General features: G+C 35.9%; 2 protein-coding genes across 5 annotated transcripts in view; one reads left to right on the top strand and one right to left on the bottom strand.

The window, feature by feature from the left end:
- The window catches only part of LOC129716945 (uncharacterized), a 28,369-nt gene extending 27,250 nt beyond the window's left edge, over positions 1-1,119 (bottom strand). Inside the window, exons 1-2 of one of the 2 annotated variants that reach the window (XM_055666789.1) lie at positions 676-1,119; positions 228-615 (exon numbers count right to left, since the gene is read on the bottom strand). In XM_055666789.1, the coding sequence (XP_055522764.1) occupies positions 228-579 (352 nt within the window). In that variant the 5' untranslated portion in view covers positions 580-615; positions 676-1,119. Of the gene's footprint in view, positions 1-227 lie in introns of both variants that reach the window. The other variant, XM_055666788.1, reaches the window with a different exon arrangement.
- A 13,822-nt stretch (positions 1,120-14,941) lies between these two features.
- LOC129719115 (steroid hormone receptor ERR2) overlaps positions 14,942-22,445 on the top strand; it is a 98,313-nt gene continuing 90,809 nt past the window's right edge. The window contains exon 1 of one of the 3 annotated variants that reach the window (XM_055670543.1): positions 14,942-15,097. The gene's annotated coding sequence lies outside the window, so the exon portion shown is untranslated. The remainder of the gene's footprint in view (positions 15,098-22,445) is intronic. The other 2 variants (XM_055670524.1, XM_055670552.1) reach the window with 2 other exon arrangements.

The following is a 22,445-nucleotide window of genomic DNA, read 5'->3' as shown; positions in this document are numbered from 1 at the left end:
GTTGTTCCACTCGTAGTTGCTTAGTTAGTTTTCTTTTCTCAAAAGTAGGTAGAACTCAAATTTCTCGTATATTTTGGGAGAGGTTCCACGATCAGAATAAAATTTCAAATCGCTTGTCAAACGATGAAAAATTAGCTGCTAACTCACTGTAGTTTGCTGCTAAGCTCGTTTCAAACTTTTTTATTCAACACAGTGAAAACAAAACCCTATCCTTACGAAAGACTCACCTCTCGCATGACGATGCTCGCAGCAACAGTGGTCGTTGATGAAAGCGGTCGAATGACAAAAATGAATCTTTTCAATTCCACATTCGTCACACCATGCTGGAACTTTGATGACTTCATCCAGATTTAATTTTTCCAAGGCTATTCTGGAATCTTTTTCGCTGACTTCATGTTCCTTAAAATATTCTACAATTGGGGTTGTAGTCCTTCCTTTAAAGCCCATTTTTATATCATCCTCACAATCCAAGTGCACTTCGTTTGTCGCTAAACCAGCACATGTAAATGACACTGGAAGGGTGGTAATTATGCTTAACGCCATACCGAGCAACTGACAGGCAGCTATCCGACAGATCATTGTCGTAGGTTTTTAATACACAAACGTAAATGTGCCCTTAATTTTCAAAAATTTACATAAAAAATCTACGCCTCATTTTAATGCTGCTCTACCTACACATATAACATTTCTTATATGAACTATTCCGGTTAGGGAGGATCATTCTGTATGACTCTTTCAACACAAGATATTTTTCGAACTCGATTTCTTTTCTTAACACTTATATTGACAGTAAATAGATCGAAAAACTAGATGACACCGCGAAAATTTGTGATAGTATTTCATAATCTGCATGTGTAATCCTTGGAAAGTACTAGTCGAAAGAAAATATATGATTCACTACTGCCTCGAAGCTTCCGATCCATCCTAATAACTCATTGAGAAGGGTCGTTATTGTTTACGCCTTGCGGTAGGCAAGGGGTTGTCAAGGAAGAAAGCCGTAATATCACATGCGCAATAGTTGCACATAGAAATGTGAGAAGCGGTTGCGAACAAACACGAAGAAGTAAAAGTGAAACCGAACCATCACTTCCGATGCGACGCGAATGACTAAACCGTGATCCGCGTGAAAAGCCGCGTTCTGCTTGGAAATTTAAATATCAACTTTTGCCGGCTGCTCAACGCACAGTGGTTGTAAAACTCACAGACCTGGTATAAAATCCGCGATTGTATTTTATGAATATTTGCTTGATGAAATTTCTCGAATACATTTCTCAGTGAGTTGTTACTGTTTTTAATGGAACTTTTTCTTTAAAGTTTTCAACAATCAGTGGTTTTCAAATCGGGGTAGTTTGTAGTAGTAGTTGATTATACAGAACTAACTTTTTGAAAATTCGCTCGTATGTATTTTAAATCACGTGCGTAGGTGAATCAATGGAAAAATAGTCCGGTATATAAAATAACATATTTTCAATCTCGATCGAAATTCGCCCAACTAGATTTGAAAACGTGCCCACATTGTATTGAGTTCATCCATCATCGAATAATTAAACTTTCACAGTAAATTAATTAAAATAGATTCTCTGTGATTTCTGAGCTTCTTCGAAAGTGATAAAAGTAATGCTGGTGTGAAAACTTTTTTTCAATGTAATAGCGAACTATCGTTGGAATAAATAGGAATGAAAGAGGAAATATTTGAAAAGCTAATAAAAAAGAGAGAAAAGTTTCAAGCGCACAAAGTTTCCTTACATAAATTTGGGGAAACTACCTATGTGTCAGTTTTTCTCTGTAATACATTTCAACGTTAGCGAGAATGAAAAAGAAATATTCAATAGCAATCATGCTTTACTATTTTGCGTGAGTGAAGAGTTATTTCTGACTGAAGTGGTGGTTTAATGGAATTCTTTGTTGGGCATCTGTAAGTGAGCTTCATGTACCTATAAGTCCACAGCAATGTTTTTCCCAGAGGCCATCATGGGATGATGGGACCTTTTGTTTTGTTTTGAAATATTGTTGGCCTTTGTTTTATTTTGAAATATTTCTTAATGATATGCTTCATCTTGGAAAGGACGTGACATGTGGTTTCTAATTATTCTTCTTTTCTTTTGAAATCCTGAAACATTTTGAGTTTTCGACACGACGCTTGCCAGTATTTCCAAAAATATTTAAAAAAAATCAATATAAACACACCAAAATGTCTCTTCAAAGTTCAGCAAAATACTTTGCTGAAAGCTTTTAGCAAACCACTTGTTTACTGTAAATCAGTACTGACTTCACTAGTCTACTGAAAACCTGTGAAATGATTCACGAAAATACAGCGAAACTATTTGCTGAACATAAAACAGTAAATTAATGTTTGCTGGAAATCAGCGAGCAAATCGATGTGTCAAAAATTTTCTTATCAAGCTGTTATAAGTAGAACGCGCCTTCTTCACAGTTCTAATTGGTCGAAATGTGAGTTCAAAACATGCCTCGGCATTTCCCAATTTCGGCGCATTTCGATGGGTTGTGTAATGTCCACGGTCTCTACAAAAAAAAAGAAATCATATGGGCATTTGTCCACGGGGGGGGGGGGGGGGGTCAAAATCATTTAAAATCTGTCCACGTGGTATGTGGATGGCCCCAAAGGTGTTTCGATAATTTACAAATAATGAAATTAAATACATCTCCTCTCCTTACTACGTCATTGAAATATAAGAAAACCAATGTCGTAGAAACATACTTGACAATATGTGAAATTCGAAGTCGTTGAAATCAGGGCTCTACATTTTCGAAACTAAACAATGAAACTGAATATCTCGCGCTGTCATTTCGATTCGAACAGTTTCATTTTCACTTGATTCCTTTCGGCTACTCATCGAATCACTTCTTTCTCTCTTTCCCGTCTATTGTTCATCAGATCATTTGAAATGAAACTGATGAGTGACGACTATTTCAATTGACGGTAGGCAGAGCCGGATTTAAGGGGGGGGGGCACATTTTTGGGGCCCCCACAAAACGAGAAAAAAAATCTTTTCTCTATCAAAAATGAGATTCAATCAAAAGTTCAATTTGCAGCAAGAAAATTTGAACAGACCATTTCAATCTGAAACTTCCCTGAGTGTTATTTTTTCGCTAGCGCCAATATCACAACTACATCCATAAGAGTTCACCTTCGATTCTCTTGGAATGACACACATTAACACACCATTTGAATCGAACCAGCGCGCATGGGAGATCAAGCAGGAAAGAAAATAATCCCAAGTTTTTTTAATGCATTGCTGTTGATTCCGAAAATAAGTTTACTTGTCCGAATCAAGGATACCAGATTTGCGTTGCAAAATGCAGATTTTCAGAGTCCGTCTGCAGCTTTTTATTGACCTGCAGATGTGTGTAGTTTTTTCCTAGTTTATGTAGATTATTGCCAGCGTAGCCTTATATTTGCGCAGTCTCACTCAAATTGGGTGCAAATTTTTGCCTGTGGATAGCATTTTTTTTCAAATTGCGGTAGGTTTTTTTATTCAGATATCAAGAAAAAATTTCCGGATTTCGAGCAGTTGCAGACATCTTCCGAAAATATCTGGCACCTCTTGTCCAAATCATTCGACAGTTATACCCCGTTCACACTACACCGCATATCACCTGATATCAGGCGATTCGTGCTAACGAGGCCATATATACTATCGCGGATATCATGTTCGAAAACCAATAATAACCACATTTCAAGCAGTTGGCAACACGGCCAACAGACATTTGACGCAACCCTGCAAATTTCGCACTTCGCGTTGCATGCGAGAGAAAAGGAAGGAAATATTTTTGCGCTTTTCATCCCGCACATGTTGACAATTGCATATGAGAGTTCGCGTTGGTGCGAGCCAACTCACTGACATCTGTATCCTAATCCCATTGCTCTTGTTGACTTGTTTTAGCTTTGACCTGTTTTTGTTTTCTTCTCTTTTCAATTACCAAAGCAAATGTCAAACCATATCAGCTCACTCTAATGTGAACGCTCGAGGTGATATCCGATATCATTTGGCGATATCAGGTGATATACGGTGTAGTCTGAACAAGGCATTAGATCTGGCTGTAAACGTGTAAACAGTGAGCAAGAACCGAATTTATTATTACATTTATTCAAAATGAGCGATCGCCACAAAACCCCGCGTATATCAAAGTAGAGCTCAAAAAAGAAGATTACATGAAGAAAAAAATCAAATACTCGTTAGTGCCTTGCAAAAATTATTTTATTTAAGGATTTATTTGAGCCTAATGATCTCGAACGCAACTGGAGAAAGGTCTTTTTCGAAGATGAAACTGATTGAAAATAGGTTGCGTACGACTATGAAGAATGAAAGGCTGTCAAACTTAGCATTCTTAAGTTGAGAGTACAATATTCTGAAGGAGTTGAATGTTGATTATTCAATCAATAAGTTCTCTGCAAAAAAAAACTCGTAAGAAAAAATTCTATCAAATTTTTGGTAACTTTTCAATAACAAATAAATGTTTTTAACTCTTACGATAAAAAACGCTTTTGTTTTATTTTGGGGCCCCCACTGTAAACTGGGCCCCGGGCCCCCACAATCGGCTCTGACGGTGAGAGTGACGGAGAGAGAGACTTTTTCCTTTCCTTCAGCGTCTTAATTGAAATTAGCACCGCATCGCGTCGTTTGACGATTGTTTTCTAATACCGCAAGCTGTAGTAAAAACGGCAATGGCATCCAATAAATACGTCACGCAAGTTCCGATCAATATTTCCTCCCTCTTTCCTATATATGCGTGAAGTAGTCTCCGTCAGCGCTCATTGTCATTTTCAATTGAGAATCGTCATGTGAGAGTGATGGTGGTAATCTCCGCGTTCAATTGAAAAGCATTTGTATCAATTTCAAGCCCTTCAGTTGTCAAAATCAAAGCAAGAGCTTTCGACTGGGTTTCATGTGACTCACGAAGTGCTCGAAAATGATACAAAAGCTTTTCAAAGCGACGGGTCAAAGCATCACTATAACCTGATAATTGTCAATTGAAAATGACTTTGTCAGGCTCTGGTTGAAATACATCACCTACTATACTGCCGTAATCTCGCAGACTGGCGTAAGCGCCAACGTGGCCGATTTGTGTTTTTACGATTAAACGATAGAACACACCAAATTGGACCTATAGACACCGAAATTTGATCAAAATTGCAAAAAAATAGCGTCATTATTTCGCGAAAACGAAAGGACATAACTTCTATTTCTACTCAACGTAACATAAATCCAACACAACTATGTTTGCGAAACGTTTATTACATTCAACGGCTCGTGAACTAATCAAACAAAAGGAACCAAATTTGGCATGCAGAAGTTTTTGGGAGCTGTAAATGTTTCTCTGGTGATACGGCCCCTCTCCCTTCTCTGCACGAGAAGGATTCCGTACAAATAAAACACATATTTGAAACAATTTTTCCGGAAAACAACTTAAAATGATCGGAATGATGCACAGGAGCCAAGAACCGACCTCAAAGACTATTTTGAATTCTAAAATAGCAACTTTACCCAAAATTATCGAATACCACTCAATATGGATATTTCCGTAATCGGGATGATGCACAAAAGCCTACAATCGACCCCAGAGAAGACCGTGTTAATCTCAGACCACAGATTCAGCTCAGCGGTGATGAAATCGAAGTAATTGACAAGTGCTTGCATCTAGGCTTACTGGTGATTACCGAGAACGACATTAGCAGAGAAATTCGTCGAGGTCCTGTGGCGGAAAAGTCGCCGCGGCACGAAGTTGACTATCTACAAAACTTTATCATACTGTAGCCCTCTAAGACTCGTGGACAATTGAAGTGCACCAGTGATTTTTTGTACGGAAGAAGTGCAGATGGAAGATGGCAGAGGCCACGAATGCTATTATATTCTAAACTAAATTTATTTCCAAAAAACCGTATACTCGAATCGTGACTATTTGACTGATTATGAAAAAAAATTGTTGGGCGACTTGTCGCATACTACGATGGATGTACGTCAATTGGTTGTAGAAACAGTGAAATAAAACATAACTTCAGTAACATAATTGGTAACATAACTTCAGTTAATAAACCTTTTTCCACAAATCATACGCTCGGCAATATTTTGTGATTACATTAATGCAGTATGTACAGATCAGATTGTTGAAATTCGTCCTAACACTTATTATACAAACGTTTTTGGAAAAAGCTTCGTACTGAAAATTTTACTCGCTGTCGCATACGTCAGTTTGCTAGATTACGGCAGTATCCAGCTTTCCACGAGCGGTAATGGCGAATGGATTTGACATTTAATGTAGGTTTTCAAACTATAGTTCATTGGATATTTCCTACTAGTTGGATGGATTTGACATATAATAATACTAGTTCAATACAAAGTTCTATTAAACTAATAGCACAGATAACAGACATCCAAGCTATTTTTGCTTCATGTGTAAAAAGACGCAACGGTTTTTTAGCATGTCACAATACACAGTATGGTGGCGCTAAGAACACTTATAGCGAATTTCTTTATTCCACCAGCACACCTCGTTTTGACCTGGAAGCACACTAACTGCTGTCAAAACCCTTCTTTATTCGCTCAATATCGACCCAGTTTTGACCTGGCGTGCTGCCCGAAGCGCACTGTAAAATTTGTCAGCTTCAACCCACCACCGCACGTGCTAAGTTCGTAAACAATTATCTGGCATCTCTTTCTTACTTGCGTCTTAAATGGCGATGACGTTCTATTATACCTCGGCAGTTTTGCCCGCACACAGTGAAAAAAAGAAATTCGCTATTAGTGGTTAATGATTCGATAAAATCGATATTTGTCCAGCTCTTATCGATACTACACGCTCATTATTTGTTACTCTAAAGTGGGTTAAATATGACCCATTTTTGAAAAAAGTGGAGGTACCCTAATTTGAGTACTTTTACGGTTACTCACTTCTGAGTACACGCTCGTAAATAATAACTCATGAACTGAGCAACTCTGACTCAGTTTAGAACGATGTTCGTAGACGTCAAAGAATGAATAGAAGTTCTTTTTGATTTTGAGTAATCTTGACTCACTTTTCGGGTTCCCTTCATATAACTTCTTTCTGAGTAACGTCGTATATAACGACGTCCATTTTGAAAGATGATTACGATGTGCTTCAGTTTGTGACATATGTTTTTTAATTGTGTGCGCCTCAGAAGGCATTATAACTGTTTACTTTTATTACAAGGTAATTATTGATGAACTTGTGGTGTCGTTAATTGGCCGTGGCGGATTTCTAGCCAGTAATGAAACTGAACTGTACCCAAAAAGTGAGTAATGTCGTACTAAAATTTTGAGTAATAATGACTCATTTTAAAGACGCCTAGTGTTACTCAGTTTTGAGTATTTGAGGAGTTACTCAATTTAAGAGTTGTTCCACTTTTTACGAAAATGCGTCAAATGTTACTCATTTTAGAGTTATTGTTTACGAGCGTGTAAGGGCGTCATACGTCAAAAACTGATTAGAATCTACTCTGTTTATGCAAACTAGGAATTAACGAAAATGAGTACAAGTTACCCAGTTTGCCTAAATTTGGAAATTTGATGATTTCTGGTATTTGTAAATTTGACTCAATAAATAAAATAAATTCAGAACAATCAAAATCATAGATCACTCTGTGCCGAACACGCATCAGTATCGGACGTGTTTGGTGATCGCTCCGATAGAATATAAAACAAAAGACGTGTGAACAAGTGTTGGCATTGTTTGCCTGGTCGAGTGAAATAAATCCGGGTTCAAGGTCGCGCCTTTGTGCAACTGTTTCGCATCGTGACTGCCAGCTGGTGCGTAAGCCGATTTGGCTGCTGGCTGAATTGTGCTACAGCAGTGGACGAGACACAAAAGAGGAAAAAGAAGAAGCCATCAGTTGACAGTTGAGTTGTATCGCTGTGTGGAGTGATCTCACACCTGGCTCGCTGCTGGTGGCTGTTTGGTGCTGCTGTATTGGTGCTGCTGGCTGTAACGGCTGCAACTTCGAACGATCGGACAACCAACCTTACTGGAAGGGAGAAGTAAAAAGGTACGTGCTCTTGTCGGCGCTAGTGCGCTAGACTTAGCGGGATGGATGTAGATCCCTCGCCTCCCGCGCCACCATCCCCGAACCCCTCTGACCCTGACCCTTCTGTTACCCCCTTCCCTGTTCATTCTTCAGTCAACCCCTCGCCCCAGGCTTTACCCAGACGGAGCCCAGGGCAGCTATTCTGTCTATTTTCGGCCAAAGGCGGGACCGAAATCGAAACAGTTGAACCTCTTGCAGATTTCTAAAGACCTGACGAAGGAGTACAAGGGGGTGACCGAAATTTCCAAGGTCCGGCCTAACAAGCTCCGTGTCGTGGTCAGTAACCTGAAAGAGGCCAACGATATAGCTTGCTCTGAGCTCTTCACACGCGAGTATCGCGTTTACATACCCGCACGAGACGTGGAGATCGACGGTGTCATAACCGATTCGAGTCTGTCCGTCGAGTGTATACTGAAAAGTGCCAAAGGGTGCTTTAAGAACAAAACCTGTCCCGATGAAAAGGTGCTCGACTGCAAGCAAATGCGGTCAGCATCGATCATCGGTGGCAAAACAGTATACACTCCGTCAGACTCGTTTCGAGTTACGTTCGCCGGCGCGTGCAGCAGATCCCCAAAAATTTTTCCAATAAATATCGAAACATCAACTGCAACAATATGTTCTACACTGACGGATCACTTCTTGATGGGTCCACTGGCTTCGGTATTTTCAATAACAGTTTAACCGTCTCCCATAAACTCGATAATCCTGCTTCTGTTTACGTCGCAGAATTAGCTGCAATTCAGTACACCCTAGGGATTATCGAAAAAATGCCCAAGGACCATTATTTCATCTTTACGGACAGTCTCAGTTCCATTGAGGCTCTCCGATCGATGAAAGATGTTAAGCACTCTCCGTATTTCCTGAGGAAAATACGGGAACATCTGAGTGCTTTATCCGAAAAATCGTTTCAGATTACCTTAGCGTGGGTCCCTTCTCTGATATTTATGAAAGACCAATTGCCTTTAATGAATTTTTCGCACTTGTACGTCAGAATACGATCATCAGTTGGCAAAATTCTTGGACCAGAGGGGAACTGGGAAGGTGGTTACATTCCATAATCCCCAAGGTGTCGACGAACCCGTGGTTCAAGGGGTTGGATGTAGGTCGGGATTTCATTTGCGTGATGTCCCGGCTTATGTACAATCACTATAGATTTGACGCGCATCTCCGTCGTGTTGGGCTCGGGGAAAGTGGTATCTGTGCCTGTGGTGAGGGTTATCACGACATAGAGCATGTGGTTTGGTCATGCCCTGTACACCGTGACGCCAGGTCTAAATTAATAGCTTCCCTGCAGGCCGAAAGTAGGCAGCCGGCTGTTCCTGTTCGTGATGTCTTGGCGAGCCGTGACCTATCCTACATGTCCCTTATATACGTTTTCCTGAAATCCATCCACGCCCCAGTTTAATCCTATTCCCTTCCGCCTACATCCAACCAAACGACAAGAACACGTTAAGACCCCGGATCCGGAAACAGCAACTAGACCCGCACGATACTCTCAGGTCCCGAGGGAGACAACCCAATATGCCAGTCCGTAATATCTTGGCCCAGCAGCGGAACATATTCAATATGCTGCTTACCTATGGCGATGGAAAACCATCAAACAACAAATCAGTGCTTTTAATGCAAAACATTCTAGCTTTAAGTTAGATTTAGTTTCAGCTCGTAGTCGGCAGCGAGGATAAAAAATTTGCTTTTAGTTATTAAGATACTTTAGAAAGTAAGCTACCAGATATAATTGGCGCCGTTAAACATTAAATTGTATTTGTGCCGTGTCAAATAAATTATAGATGAAGAAAAAAAAAGCATAGATTTATATTTCATCGAAACATTATAAAAGTTTTAAATCATTCACGTGTCTTTATATAATGCGGCAACCAACCGGTTCACAGTTGCCCGTGAACTGTGGCTCATGTTTTTGTACAGTACGCACACCAGAAAATTCGTCATCATCCGTCACCAAACACTGCGAAGGATTTAAATTGTATCGATTGCATGTATTGGGCACTGTACAACGATACAAATGTTTCCGTTTATTATCACGAATAAAAGCCCGACTTAAAACGGCATCGCAGGACACACAACATGCGGTTGTTCATTTTGAAGAGATGTTTTTTATGTTTTCAAATCCCCTGCAATAATAATGTTGGGCTGAAATTGTTATGGAATATTGTTACATGTTGTTTGTAATGCAATTGATTAGGAAATTATTGATTTGATGAAAGATCAAATACTTACTGCTAGCAAACGAATTAAAAGCGACACCAATTGTTCTTCGGAAACAAATAATGACGCTGTTGAAAACTTTTGACATATACATATACTCAGGGGTGAGTAAACATCATTGATAATTACTCAAAACTGGGTAAATGTTATTCAATTCACCAGTACCCGATAACTCACTTTTTGACATTTTGCATAAGAATACCAAACTGAGTAGTTCCTAATCAAATTAGAGTTAAAATAAAGCAGCGTGTAGTAGAATAAGAAGCGTTGCCGTTTTTAATGTAAAATTTTTGAGCAGTCGTAATTTGTACATAATCGACAATTTTAATCAATCCCAGTTTATATTTGCGATAAATTTGTTTGTTTTAGTGTTAATATGAAAAAAAAATACACAAACCTCACAAAAACAGTGTTATAACGTTGCAAAAACAGTTACTCTATAATCTGTGAAAATTTTCATTCATTTGGCAGCTTTGAATATAATCCAGCGCTGCCATCACTAAAGTGGTTAAAGTCGCAAGTTGCAGAAAGATGTCGGTAGTATTCTAAACGAGTAAGAATTTGAAATCTTATCACACGATTTCTGGAGTTTTTTGTTCTAGCTTGGATATCTGTTATCTGTGCTAATAGTATGATAAGCTCCGTTTTATGTAAAATCCATCTAACTAGTTCCAGTTCAATGGAAATATCCAATGAACTAGTAGTTTAGCAACTCACATCAAATGTCAAATCTATCCGCCATTACCGCTCGCGGAAAGCTGGATAGATTCCACATACCGAGTTCAATGCTGATCGGGCCAGCAGTTTTAAAATCATCAAAAGTTGACATTGTTCACCCCTTCCCTCCCTCATCGCTACAACGCCTCTGAGATACAGAAAAGCTTAACAGCACAGTAACGTCGCAAAAATATATCTCAGACCTAAAAACATTAATATATAAGTTTGCACGGTTATCAGGAAGAAAGTTCTCACGTTCATAAACTATGAATTCACCTTCCCCTTGTCTACGCTTATGAGATAGAGTGAAACTAATATTTCAGTTTTACTCCCCGTACCTGAAAACCCCTGTGTACAAATTTTCCCGGTAATCGGCTGAGTAGTTTTTGAGTCTATAGGGAACAGACAGGGAGACATTCGCATTTATAGATATAAAAATAAGATTGACAAACTTTAATGGTGGACGATATTATGCAAAGTTCGTAATAAATAACCCAGCCAGAGTTGTCAAGACTCTGCTTATGTCAGTTTGAAGTCTTCATGTATTTTATCAAAAAAATTTATCTGGCAACCTCTGTGCTGCCAATCCTTCAGAAATCACACAACTGACGTAAGCAGAGAGGTTTGCATATGACGGACAAGCATTATTGTGAACGCTGGATCGTTTAATCTTGATAGGTTTTAACATCCTTTTAAGCAATGGTGGCGTTTCGATAAAAAACCAACGTTGAGTAGTTTTAACACAGAGAACAGACATTCATGTTCATATAAGAAAATTGAAAATCGTGTGTAAAAATTTAAATCAAAATACGTTAAGACACTAACGACATCTGTCTTGTGGTGCCCCACTTGCACTGCTTAAAAATGGTCGTATCGATATTTCATCAATATCAGTGGTGGGTTAAGATGAACGTCTGTTCTCTGTGGTTTTAACCTAAGTTTTAACTCAAGTTAAAACCACAGTTGAATTGGATAGAAATTGAACTGGGTTAAAAAATTAATAACCCGTATAAAGCTTATAGTGATTTTTTTACTCACCAGCTCGCGATTTTTTTTAATATCGGTAGTTTTGGTTTTAAATGATTTTTCCATTGAAGCGTCAGCCATTTGACGCTATAATGGAAAAATCATTTGAAACCAAGAAAAAGCGAAAAAGTAATTTCATGAAAATTGTTTCGATATTTATCGTTTATCTGTCACATTGCCATAACACCGGCGATAATGTGACGTCAACGAGAGACTATTGATATATTGTGAAATATTTCATATATTCAATATTACAAAATATTTATCCTTGCATGTTTGGGCACCCTTGCATCTTTATCAAAACTCCTTGGCGACCACCCCTTTGGCATCACACCATGTTTCAAGGGCTAACATCTCAACATATGTAAAAACGAGATAGCATATCACCGCTTCTTTTCATACATCTTTATCTTACAGCTGATAGCGGGCACAAATTAATTTGAGCCCAGGACATGAGTTCATTGTCATTCACTGTTACTCGGTATAGGAATGCCAAAGGCTCGTTGGCGACTATTATCGCCGGTGTGAAATCAATGTGGCAGGTAGATCATAAATATCAAAATAAATAAACCAATATCGGCTAATTTTATCGGAATATTTCCCATGAAAATAAAGGTGTCTAGCCCCATAGCATATTGATATGGTTTAATATATGTATTTCGATATGTATCGTAAGTCTGTCGTTTTGTCATTATATTGGTTGTGTTGCAAAACTAATAAGGAATTAACCTTTCAACTTTTATCTGTCTAAGAATAAGATTCATGTTACACATTTATGTTCTTTTGTACACACCTAGGGATTAGGCAACTTTATTTTTAAGAGAAATATTTCGGAAATATTATACGATATTGGTGGATATATTTTGATATTGATCGTTTTACTGTCACATTCATATCACTCTGACAGACTCCGAAAATAATGTGTTGTCAAGGAGTTGTGACACGGGTAGTCGAGTGCCTGAAAACGGTAGGTACTTTGTAATATCGAATATTGGAAATATTTCGCAATATATCAGTAGTGTCTTGCCCCTAGGTACACATACTTTCAAGATACTAATACTAATGTCGTTAACTTGTTTTGATTCATATTGAAAGGTACGCAAAAATGCAGCAATAAATATTAAGTAATATTGAAAATTAAGCAATATATATTGAAAATTAAAAAAAAATAGAAATATCAACAGTACCCAAGGGGCTAGACAACTTTATTTTCAATGGAAATATTTCGGTAATATTATTTGATATTGTTGGATATATCTTGATATTTATTGTTTATCTGTCACATTCATATTGTTGGAAACGTGGACATCCCTAAAACCACATCGCAGTTAAAGCTCTCTAGTGACAGTGATAGCAGTCATCCAGTTTGACGCAAGTTAACTCGCGATCAGAGTCACTTCCTTTCTAATCGCCAAAATGTTGCATGCACAGTCTTTGTACCTCGTTGTTTAATAAATAGTTTTAAGTCGTTTTTTTTTGTACGGTTCGTGTTTTATTTGTCGGTTACCTCGTCTACCACGAATCATAACACATATCACTCCGACAGACTCTGACAATAATATGCTGTCAAGGAGTTGTAATACAGGTGAACGGGTGTCTGCAAATGCAACGATAAATACTTTGTAATATTGAATATTGGAAATATATCAAAAGTGTCTTGCCCCAAGACAGTACCCTTAAGAGTAACCACTACACTGTTAATAAAAATCACGTCAAAGTAAAGTGATTTGCTGTTGAATTCGCACTACTTGCTTAACATTTCAGAGTTGAATGAAAATCTTTAGAAATATATTAATGGAAAGAACGATGGATTCAACCGCAAATCACTTTATTTTCTGTTGTTATGTTAATCTTTGTTGATATACTTATGTTTGAGATACGGAATGTCGGTCAGTTGGATAGTTATATAAATTCACAATAAATTCAAGAGACTTCTTTTTATTTTAGATTTCTCCTTTTTATTTTATTTTAGATTTTTAATTTATTAACAAGATGATCCTAGAGATGATCCCTGTCACTGTATCGATGCAATAGATTTCAGGGTCTGTAAAAAGTCGTTTTATTGATATTTTAATTTAAAAGATTTAATGAAACTTACGCTCGAATAAAATTTTGATCTTTTGGTTAATGTGCTGCTTGCGCCGTTCGCCATCGTCACATTTTTGTTTCGCTTTATGGTTTTGACGTTTGTCAATTGGAATTGCAGCTGTAATTCAATTGATTTAAACAGTGGTGATAATACAAGAGATATTCATTATAATACGATGGTGATTTCCATTAACCTGTTTCAAACGCAAGATCATTTCATTGGAAAGTGTTAATCTTCGAGAAATCAACACTAAATCACTTCAACTTGCAGTGTGATGTGACGAATTGAGTCTAGTGCAAAAACACTTGAAGTAATCGTGCCATTTTTTTATAGTGCTATTCTAAAAAAAAGAAAAAAAATCGATTTTCGAAACAGTAAAGTAAAATATCAAGTGTAGAAATAAATATGCGGGCAATCAGTGATTGATATTCCGATTTCAATTATTCTAGTTGCTGAAATTGTTTAGCATAAATTGTTACCAAATGAATTCTCGCATAATCAATAACCATAAACGGATGATAATCCATATGGTTTAACGATAGCCCATACAGTCGTGATATCCCGAACTAGTTGTTAGGCCTGTTTTATGGTTATTAATTATGCGGGTTGCCACAGAGGTTTAATAATCGGGCAGCGGCAATCGAACAATTCGTTGTCTCATTTGTGGGAAAAAGTGAAAATTTTTATTGGGGCACGGACAATACAAAAAAGATGTCGACTTTAGGTCGATTGCCTCTACTTTTGACGTTAAGTTTGACTTCCGATATGATCCGCCAGACTATAGGACTAGTGACTATAATTTGTGAATTTACATTGGGGGAGAGAAAGAGATACAGCTAAAATAGATAGAACGGGTTAGAGCATAATAGTGAAAAATATTTTTGGTGTTTGCAAGTGTTTTGCGAGTGCTATAAACTAGAAAAATTGAAAAAAATCCTATTTTTGTGGGTTATTTCAAGTTATAGGCTATCGTATAAAAGGTATGTTTTATTAATCTAGTTACTAATGTATATAGCAGCCAATTTCCTAATTTTATTGTTTGAGGTCTTCGATCGAAAAGATTATGGTTATATTCATTTATTTTTGGTGAGTTCACAGCAAACAGAGTTTACTTGCTGTGAACAATGTATTTTAAGTTTAAAGTGAAAATTACTAGTTTATTGATTGTTTTCTATGAAATAAGATCAAATTATATGTAACTCTCATTATGTTCTGGTTAGAATGAGTGCCAATGAAAATGATGAAAATCAGCCGTCATGTGAGATTTTTTTTATGGATAGAGAATTGAATGTTACGTAGTCTAAAACGAGCAATAAACTGTCTTTTACGAAATCGTTTATGTATTGCATGATTGTGCTATGATATGGAGTATTGTTACGAATAATAGTTTGTTTCCAATCCCACATTTTGTGCTGCACAATTTTTGTGTTGCTTGTGCTTCATTTCGTGGGAAGTGACAGCATTGATCTAAGTGTTAAGTGTAGAGTATCTAATACATACTTATATGTACTTATGTTATTCTGGTTCAACCGGTCCATGCATTTTCTAAAACATGAATATATATATATATATATATATATATATATATATATATATATATATATATATATATATATATATATATATATATATAAATATATATATATATATATATATATATATATATATATATATATTATATATATATATATATATATATATATATATATATATATATATATATAAATATATATATATATATATATATATATATATATATATATATATATATATATATATATATATATATATATATATATATAAATATATATATATATATATATATATATATATATATATATATATATATATATATATATATATAAATATATATATATATATATATATATATATATATATATATATATATATATATATATATATATATATATATATATATATATATATATATATATATATATATATATATATATATATATATATATATATATATATATATATATATATATATATATATATATATATATATATATATATATATATATATATATATATATATATATATATATATATATATATATATATATATATATATATATATATATATATATATATATATATATATATATATATATATATATATATATATATATATATATATATATATATATATATATATATTCTGTGTCATAAATGCATTGTTTGAATAAAACAGATTAACGCAATGAATTCCTTTGATGCGTACTAGGGAACGTTTATTAATAAACCTGGTTCATTACAAAACATATAATTCGACTTCCTCTCGTTTAGTCTAAAATTTAGTCGATTTGACGATATCAATCGGTTGGCCGTACCACATATAACGCAGCACAATCATGGCCTTCGGTCAAGTCGATTGGTTAAAAGTTGGCTACCGAACCTTCACATTTATCTGAGGGATAGCAACAACGCATGAGTAGTACCAGCAATTAGTAGATTAGTTGTTAACCGCTTCCAACGGTGTTAGGTGACGGGTCAAACATTGGACAAGATTCTTTGCGGTAGAGTCGTTATTACCACCAACCCATAAATAACTGTTGATCAACAATAACTAAAATAGTCTGTTGCCACAAATCCATAAACCACGAATTAAACGTAATATATGTAACCAAAAGTAGCCTCTTTTTGAATTATGAGATATCACTGAATTCTATCACTCCTGATTGATTTGAATTATGAAATTTCCTGTCATGAAACTCAAAAAGGTACCCGGGTAAGGTTCCCATCTTAGCCTTTTCAGTAGGCTTGAAGGTTTGGACACAACTATTACTTTTGATGATGTTGAGCAATGCCACAAAAAATGTCTCAGTTCTATTTTTTTAATTGTTACTCTTGATTGACGGACAAAAGAAGCCAATTTGTGATAATGGTTATCACGACTCATTTTTGAGAAACTATCTTAGCTTAAAGGTATTAATGATTACAATATTTTTTAGGGTTAAAATGGTTTTTGCCTTTCTCCTAGTTTTTGATCGGTGTGACATCTTTAGTTAAGCTGTTGATAATATCTTCTGAAAAAAATATACACTCGAAAAGTTTTTCAGCAAAAACGTAGAAAAACCTATATTAATCCACCTAGCGGTCAAACCCAGCCTTTCTCATTCAAACTTATTATTTGTAAAAATGAATTTATATGAACGCTTCAATCCAATAAAGGTATGTCCCCTCTTTGGGTTCTAAAATACTGATGTTGTAATTGAAGTATAAAATATGAAATTTGACGTACATTTAGTGCTTAAGAGAAAGCGGAATTGAAGAAATGACTCTTAATTTCGAACAATTTAATCACGATCGATTCCGGGAACGTTCGAATAGTACGATACCACATTTAAATTATGTTGAGGCTTCATATATTGAGCAGGTACAGTTTTTAATAGTCTTTGAATTTCTTTTCTTTTCATAACTTTTGAACCACATATCAAATTGTTATGAAGTTTTTTATTTGTAAGTTTGAGAGATGACTCGTTCGTATGACACTAGTTATGTTCAAATAAGTCGTGTAGTCTTTGAGGTAATAGTCTTTCGTTGTTTCAACAATTTAATACATAATGGTTGCTTAAGTTCGATTATAATCAAAGAAATGGGAACGTATAGGGCAGCCACACTTTGAAACCACGTGCTCAATCATAATTCATCAGTAAACCCTTAACTAGGCCGTTAATCTTATATCAATATTGTTCAAATCGGTTGTGTAGTTTCTAAGATAATGAAGTTTCGTGATTTTCACATTTCGTATCATTACAGACCAAGTTACAGTCCGATTACAATAAAATTTAATAGGGTGTTATGAGGCAGCTAGACCATATAGTTGACTCCAATTTTGTGAAAATCGGTTCAGCCATCTCTGAGAAGAGTGAGTGAGTTTAAGTATTCTTTGGAACATGTTTCTTTTCATAGCTAGATTTCACATTTCTAAACATAACAGGCAAAGTAAGTGTCCGATTGCAAATCAAATCAATAGGGTCTTATGGGGCAACTAGACCTTCCATTTGACACTGATTTTATGAAAATCGGTCCAGCCATCTTTGAGAAACATGAATGAGATTAAACAGTCTCGAAAACACGTTCCTTTTTATAACTTTTGAACCGCATGTTCAATCTTTATAAGATTCAAAAGTGAAGGGTTTTTTAGGTAGCCCGTTCATTTAAAATCAATTCTGTTCAAATCGGTTGTGTAGTTTCTGAGATAATGATGTTTCGTAATTTCTACATTTTTATACATAACCTCTAAACTAAAAATCCGATTACAATGAAATTTGATAGGGTTTTATGAGGCAACTAGACCTTTCATTTGCAATTAATTTCATGAAAATCGGTCCAGCCATCTCTGAGAAAAGTGAGTGAGAATAAAAATCTGCACACACACACACATACGCATACACACACATACACACACAGAGACACACACACAGATACACACACATACAGAAAATGCTCAGCTCGTCGAACTGAGTCGAGTGAAATATGCCATTCGGCCCTTTGGAGCACTTTTATACTTTCGGTTTTGCAAGTGATTGCTATACCTTTCTAGAAGAAAGGCAAAAAATAATTATCTAAGAAAGCTCATTTTTTTTAAATCTATTCTTTTATTAAAATTACCAAGGATAGGCATTGGTGGCTGTCCGATCATGTTTAGATGTTTTCATCATTAATAGACACTCGGCGCGGGAAAAACATTTCAAAACTTGATGTCTCGAACTTTGTGCTAACATAAATCGAACGTCGGGACTACTTCCAGCGTCTGAACCAAGCCATTGGCATCCCTATATCGAGAAACCAGGCCTATGAAAAGACGCCATTTTTTTATGACCGAAAAATAACAAGCAAAATATTGGAACCGCAGTGGGTTCGAAATGGAAATGGAGCCACAAAAAAAGTCACATACAACCCAGTGCAAAAGCATAGGCGCGTTTAAGGCCTGCGAGAAACAGTGAATGACAATGAACTCATGTCCTGGGCTCAAACTCATTTGTGCCCACTGTCAGCTGTCAGATAAAGGTGTATGAAAAGTGGCGGTGATATGCTATCTCGTTTACACATACGTTGAGATGTTCGCCCTTCGAACATGGCGCGATGCCATTGGGCTGGTCTAAACGGTTTGTTTGCTTGGTATAGGGTCTTTGGCGATGTAGTACATGATAGTTTTGTCTTTCTAATAAAATATAAATAAATAAAAAATGAAAATAATACTTTGACAAATTTTAATTTTTTTATTTTTTCGAGCTCAGTTACTATTAGCTTACAGTGTGGAGTTTTTGCAGAAAAAAAAAATTTAGACTCAATAAAAATGAGTTTTTATTGAGCCTTTCTTCTTCTTGTTTATTTATTTATAATTTATAATTATATAATAATAAAAATAAAACACTGTCCGTATGTCATGATTGAACTCAAGAGCGGGTCAGCGGATCGGCTTAAAAATTTGTGAGTGAGGGTTTTTAGAGTCGAGGAAGGTTATTATGCTGGTTTGAAATCCCTTTCCTCTCTGGAAATACAATTGAAACACAAATTTCTGCAAAACACAAGAACTAGTAAAGCAAATGGAACTAAGTTTGGCAAATGAAGGTTTTTGGAAGCAAGAAATATTTCTATGATGGTTTGACATCCATCCCTATTCTGGTAGCGGAGGGCTCTCATACTAATGAAACAAATTTTTATGTAATTCGAGAACTAATGAATCAAATGGAACCAAATTTAGCATATGGACGTTTTTGGTAGCAGAACAAGATCGCGCGAAATGACCTATGGTCGAATATCGACCATTTTTGATTTGAATGAAACTTTGCACACGTATTTGGCTTAGCAAACTGAGCATTTTTCACAGATGGAGAGATTTTTTACATCCATGAGTTACATTCTAAAAGGGCGTATGCCTTCTGGCATAGGTTTTATTCGAAGCATTGTAGCCCAGAAACCGTTGGTTGTATAGAAAAACTGTCTGAGAATGAGTTGTAAGGAATTAAAAATGCACCATAAAAAAATGTACTTTGTACAAAAAAAAATTTTTTTTGACAAAAAAAAATTAAAAATAAACATTAAATTTCAATTAAAAAAAAAGAGTTGAATTTTTTTTAATTTTTTTTTTTGAAGAAACTTGACGTTAATACGCAACTTTTAAAAAAAAGTCCAGGATGGAGAAATGAAAAATATTTTTTTTATGGTAGATTAATTTTTTTATGAAAATTCTAATTTAAACATTTTTCAAAATATTTGTATTCTGATGATTTTAAAAGATGAAGAAAGTCATTTTGAATCAAAAAGCTCTTGGTAGTAAACATTCTAAAGGCATCGGTTTTCGAGTTATTTTAAATTTAAGCTCAATAAATTATTAATATTTCGGAAAATACACGTTTTTCTTAATTTTTCCATGGTTCTCCAGCAAAAACCATACGTTCATTGGAATGCTTGGAATTGGAATGAACGTCAAGTTTCTTTAAAAAAAAATAAAAAAAAAATTCAACTTTTTTTTTAAATTGAAATTTAATGTTTATTTTTAATTTTTTTTTGGGCAAAAAAATTTTTTTTTGTACAGTGTATATTTTTTCATGGTGCATTTTTAATTCCCTACAAGTCATTCTCAGACAGTTTTTCTATACAACCAACGGTTTCTGGGCTACAATGCTTCGAATAAAACCTATGCCAAAAGCCATACGCCCTTTTAGAATGTAACTCATGGGTGTAAAAAATCTCTCCACCTGTGAAAAATGCTCAGTTTGCTAAGCCAAATACGTGTGCAAAGTTTCATTCAAATCAAAAATGGTCGATCAAATTTTCGCGTATTTCCAGGCGATTTGAAGTGATTTTGCTCAGCAGGTAATATTTCTATGGTGGTCCCTCCCTCTGGAAGGTAAGAGTCCCATACAAATGATACACAAATTTCTGCATACTTCTATTCGACAGTAGTGAGTTCTATTGAAAATGAAGTATCACAAAATTATCAGATCACGAATTAAATTTCTCATTCGTTCATCAACCGGCAAAACGGACGGTTCTTTCTGGAGCAGCAGAAAGCGGGTGGTGGCAAATATTAGGCCTGAAACATGCTTAACGCCAACGCGAGCGATCGGGCGAGATTCTCGCAGTTAATGAACAGCCTTTAGAAGAGCGTCTCCTACGGCATGGCAAGAATATTGAATTTCTCAATCTGTCATCGACCGGCAAAACGGACGGTTCTTTCTGGAGCAGCAGAAAGCGGGTCGATCGGCAAAACAGACGGTTCTTTCTAGAGCAGCATAAAATGGGTGATGGCAAAAATTAGTTACTTATAAAAGCGCACGCTATGGAATTGAATTTCTAATTCGTTCATCGACCGGCAAAACGGACGGTTCTTTCTGGAGCAGCAGAAAGCGGGTGGTGGCAAATATTTGTCGCTTTTTAAAGCTAACGCCATCGAATTGAATTTCTTATTTGTTCATCGGCCGGCAAAGCGGAAGGTTCTTCCTGGAGCCGCAGGAAGCGGGTGGTGGCGAGTATTAGTCGCTTATAAGCGAACGAGTATTAGTCGCTTATAAGCGAACGCCATCGAATTGAATTTCTCATTCTTTCTGAAGCAGCAGAATGCGGGTGATGGTTATTGATATTGATTGAACTGTCTCTTCTGAAGAAGGGCGTGAACAAAAACCGCAAAAGACGCATTAAAATCCCATTCCGCCCCTATAATAATTCTTCCAATTGATGTCCCGCGATAAAGTTTTGACCATCTGGTTAATTTATTAAATACAAACAGAAGTACTTCTGCATTCGTAGTACTTATTGGAGTATTCAACCATGCATTTGTTAATACCAAATGCGCGTTATTCAACGTCAGTCACGCGGTCTTGCCTTTGATACAACAGGGGATGCGTCCCGTGCAAGAGCAAGCGTGTTAAGAAATATCATGTCATTTCGAAAAACCGTGCAAAAATCGGCGTGTAAAAAAATCCGTATCAATAAATTCTGACAAGAATATTGCATCTCAATTACAACGATTAATCCTTTTTTTGCTTGACAAGCAGGTTTCAAATGTTCTTAAAATTCTATATACTTTACTACGAAAGCAATTCCAACCGACTAATATAATCAAATCCAATCAGTTCAGTTCATTCAATCAGTAAATTACTAAATTACTTTCTCTACAACCCTAAAAATCCACCGATCGATCTGAGACACAATTGTTATAGGATACATAAGGAACACGAAACGTGCATTGGAGCTGACATTTAGTTTTTGTCCCACCCCAATGATCAGTCAAACCAGCAATGTCGCATTGATCGAATACTTCGTTCGAATTCATCCGAACTATCGACTCACTTA

The sequence above is a fragment of the Wyeomyia smithii genome, chromosome 1, assembly GCF_029784165.1.
Source record: "Wyeomyia smithii strain HCP4-BCI-WySm-NY-G18 chromosome 1, ASM2978416v1, whole genome shotgun sequence".
NCBI classification, from domain to species: domain Eukaryota; kingdom Metazoa; phylum Arthropoda; class Insecta; order Diptera; family Culicidae; genus Wyeomyia; species Wyeomyia smithii.
This window is presented reverse-complemented; position numbering and strand designations above follow the sequence as displayed.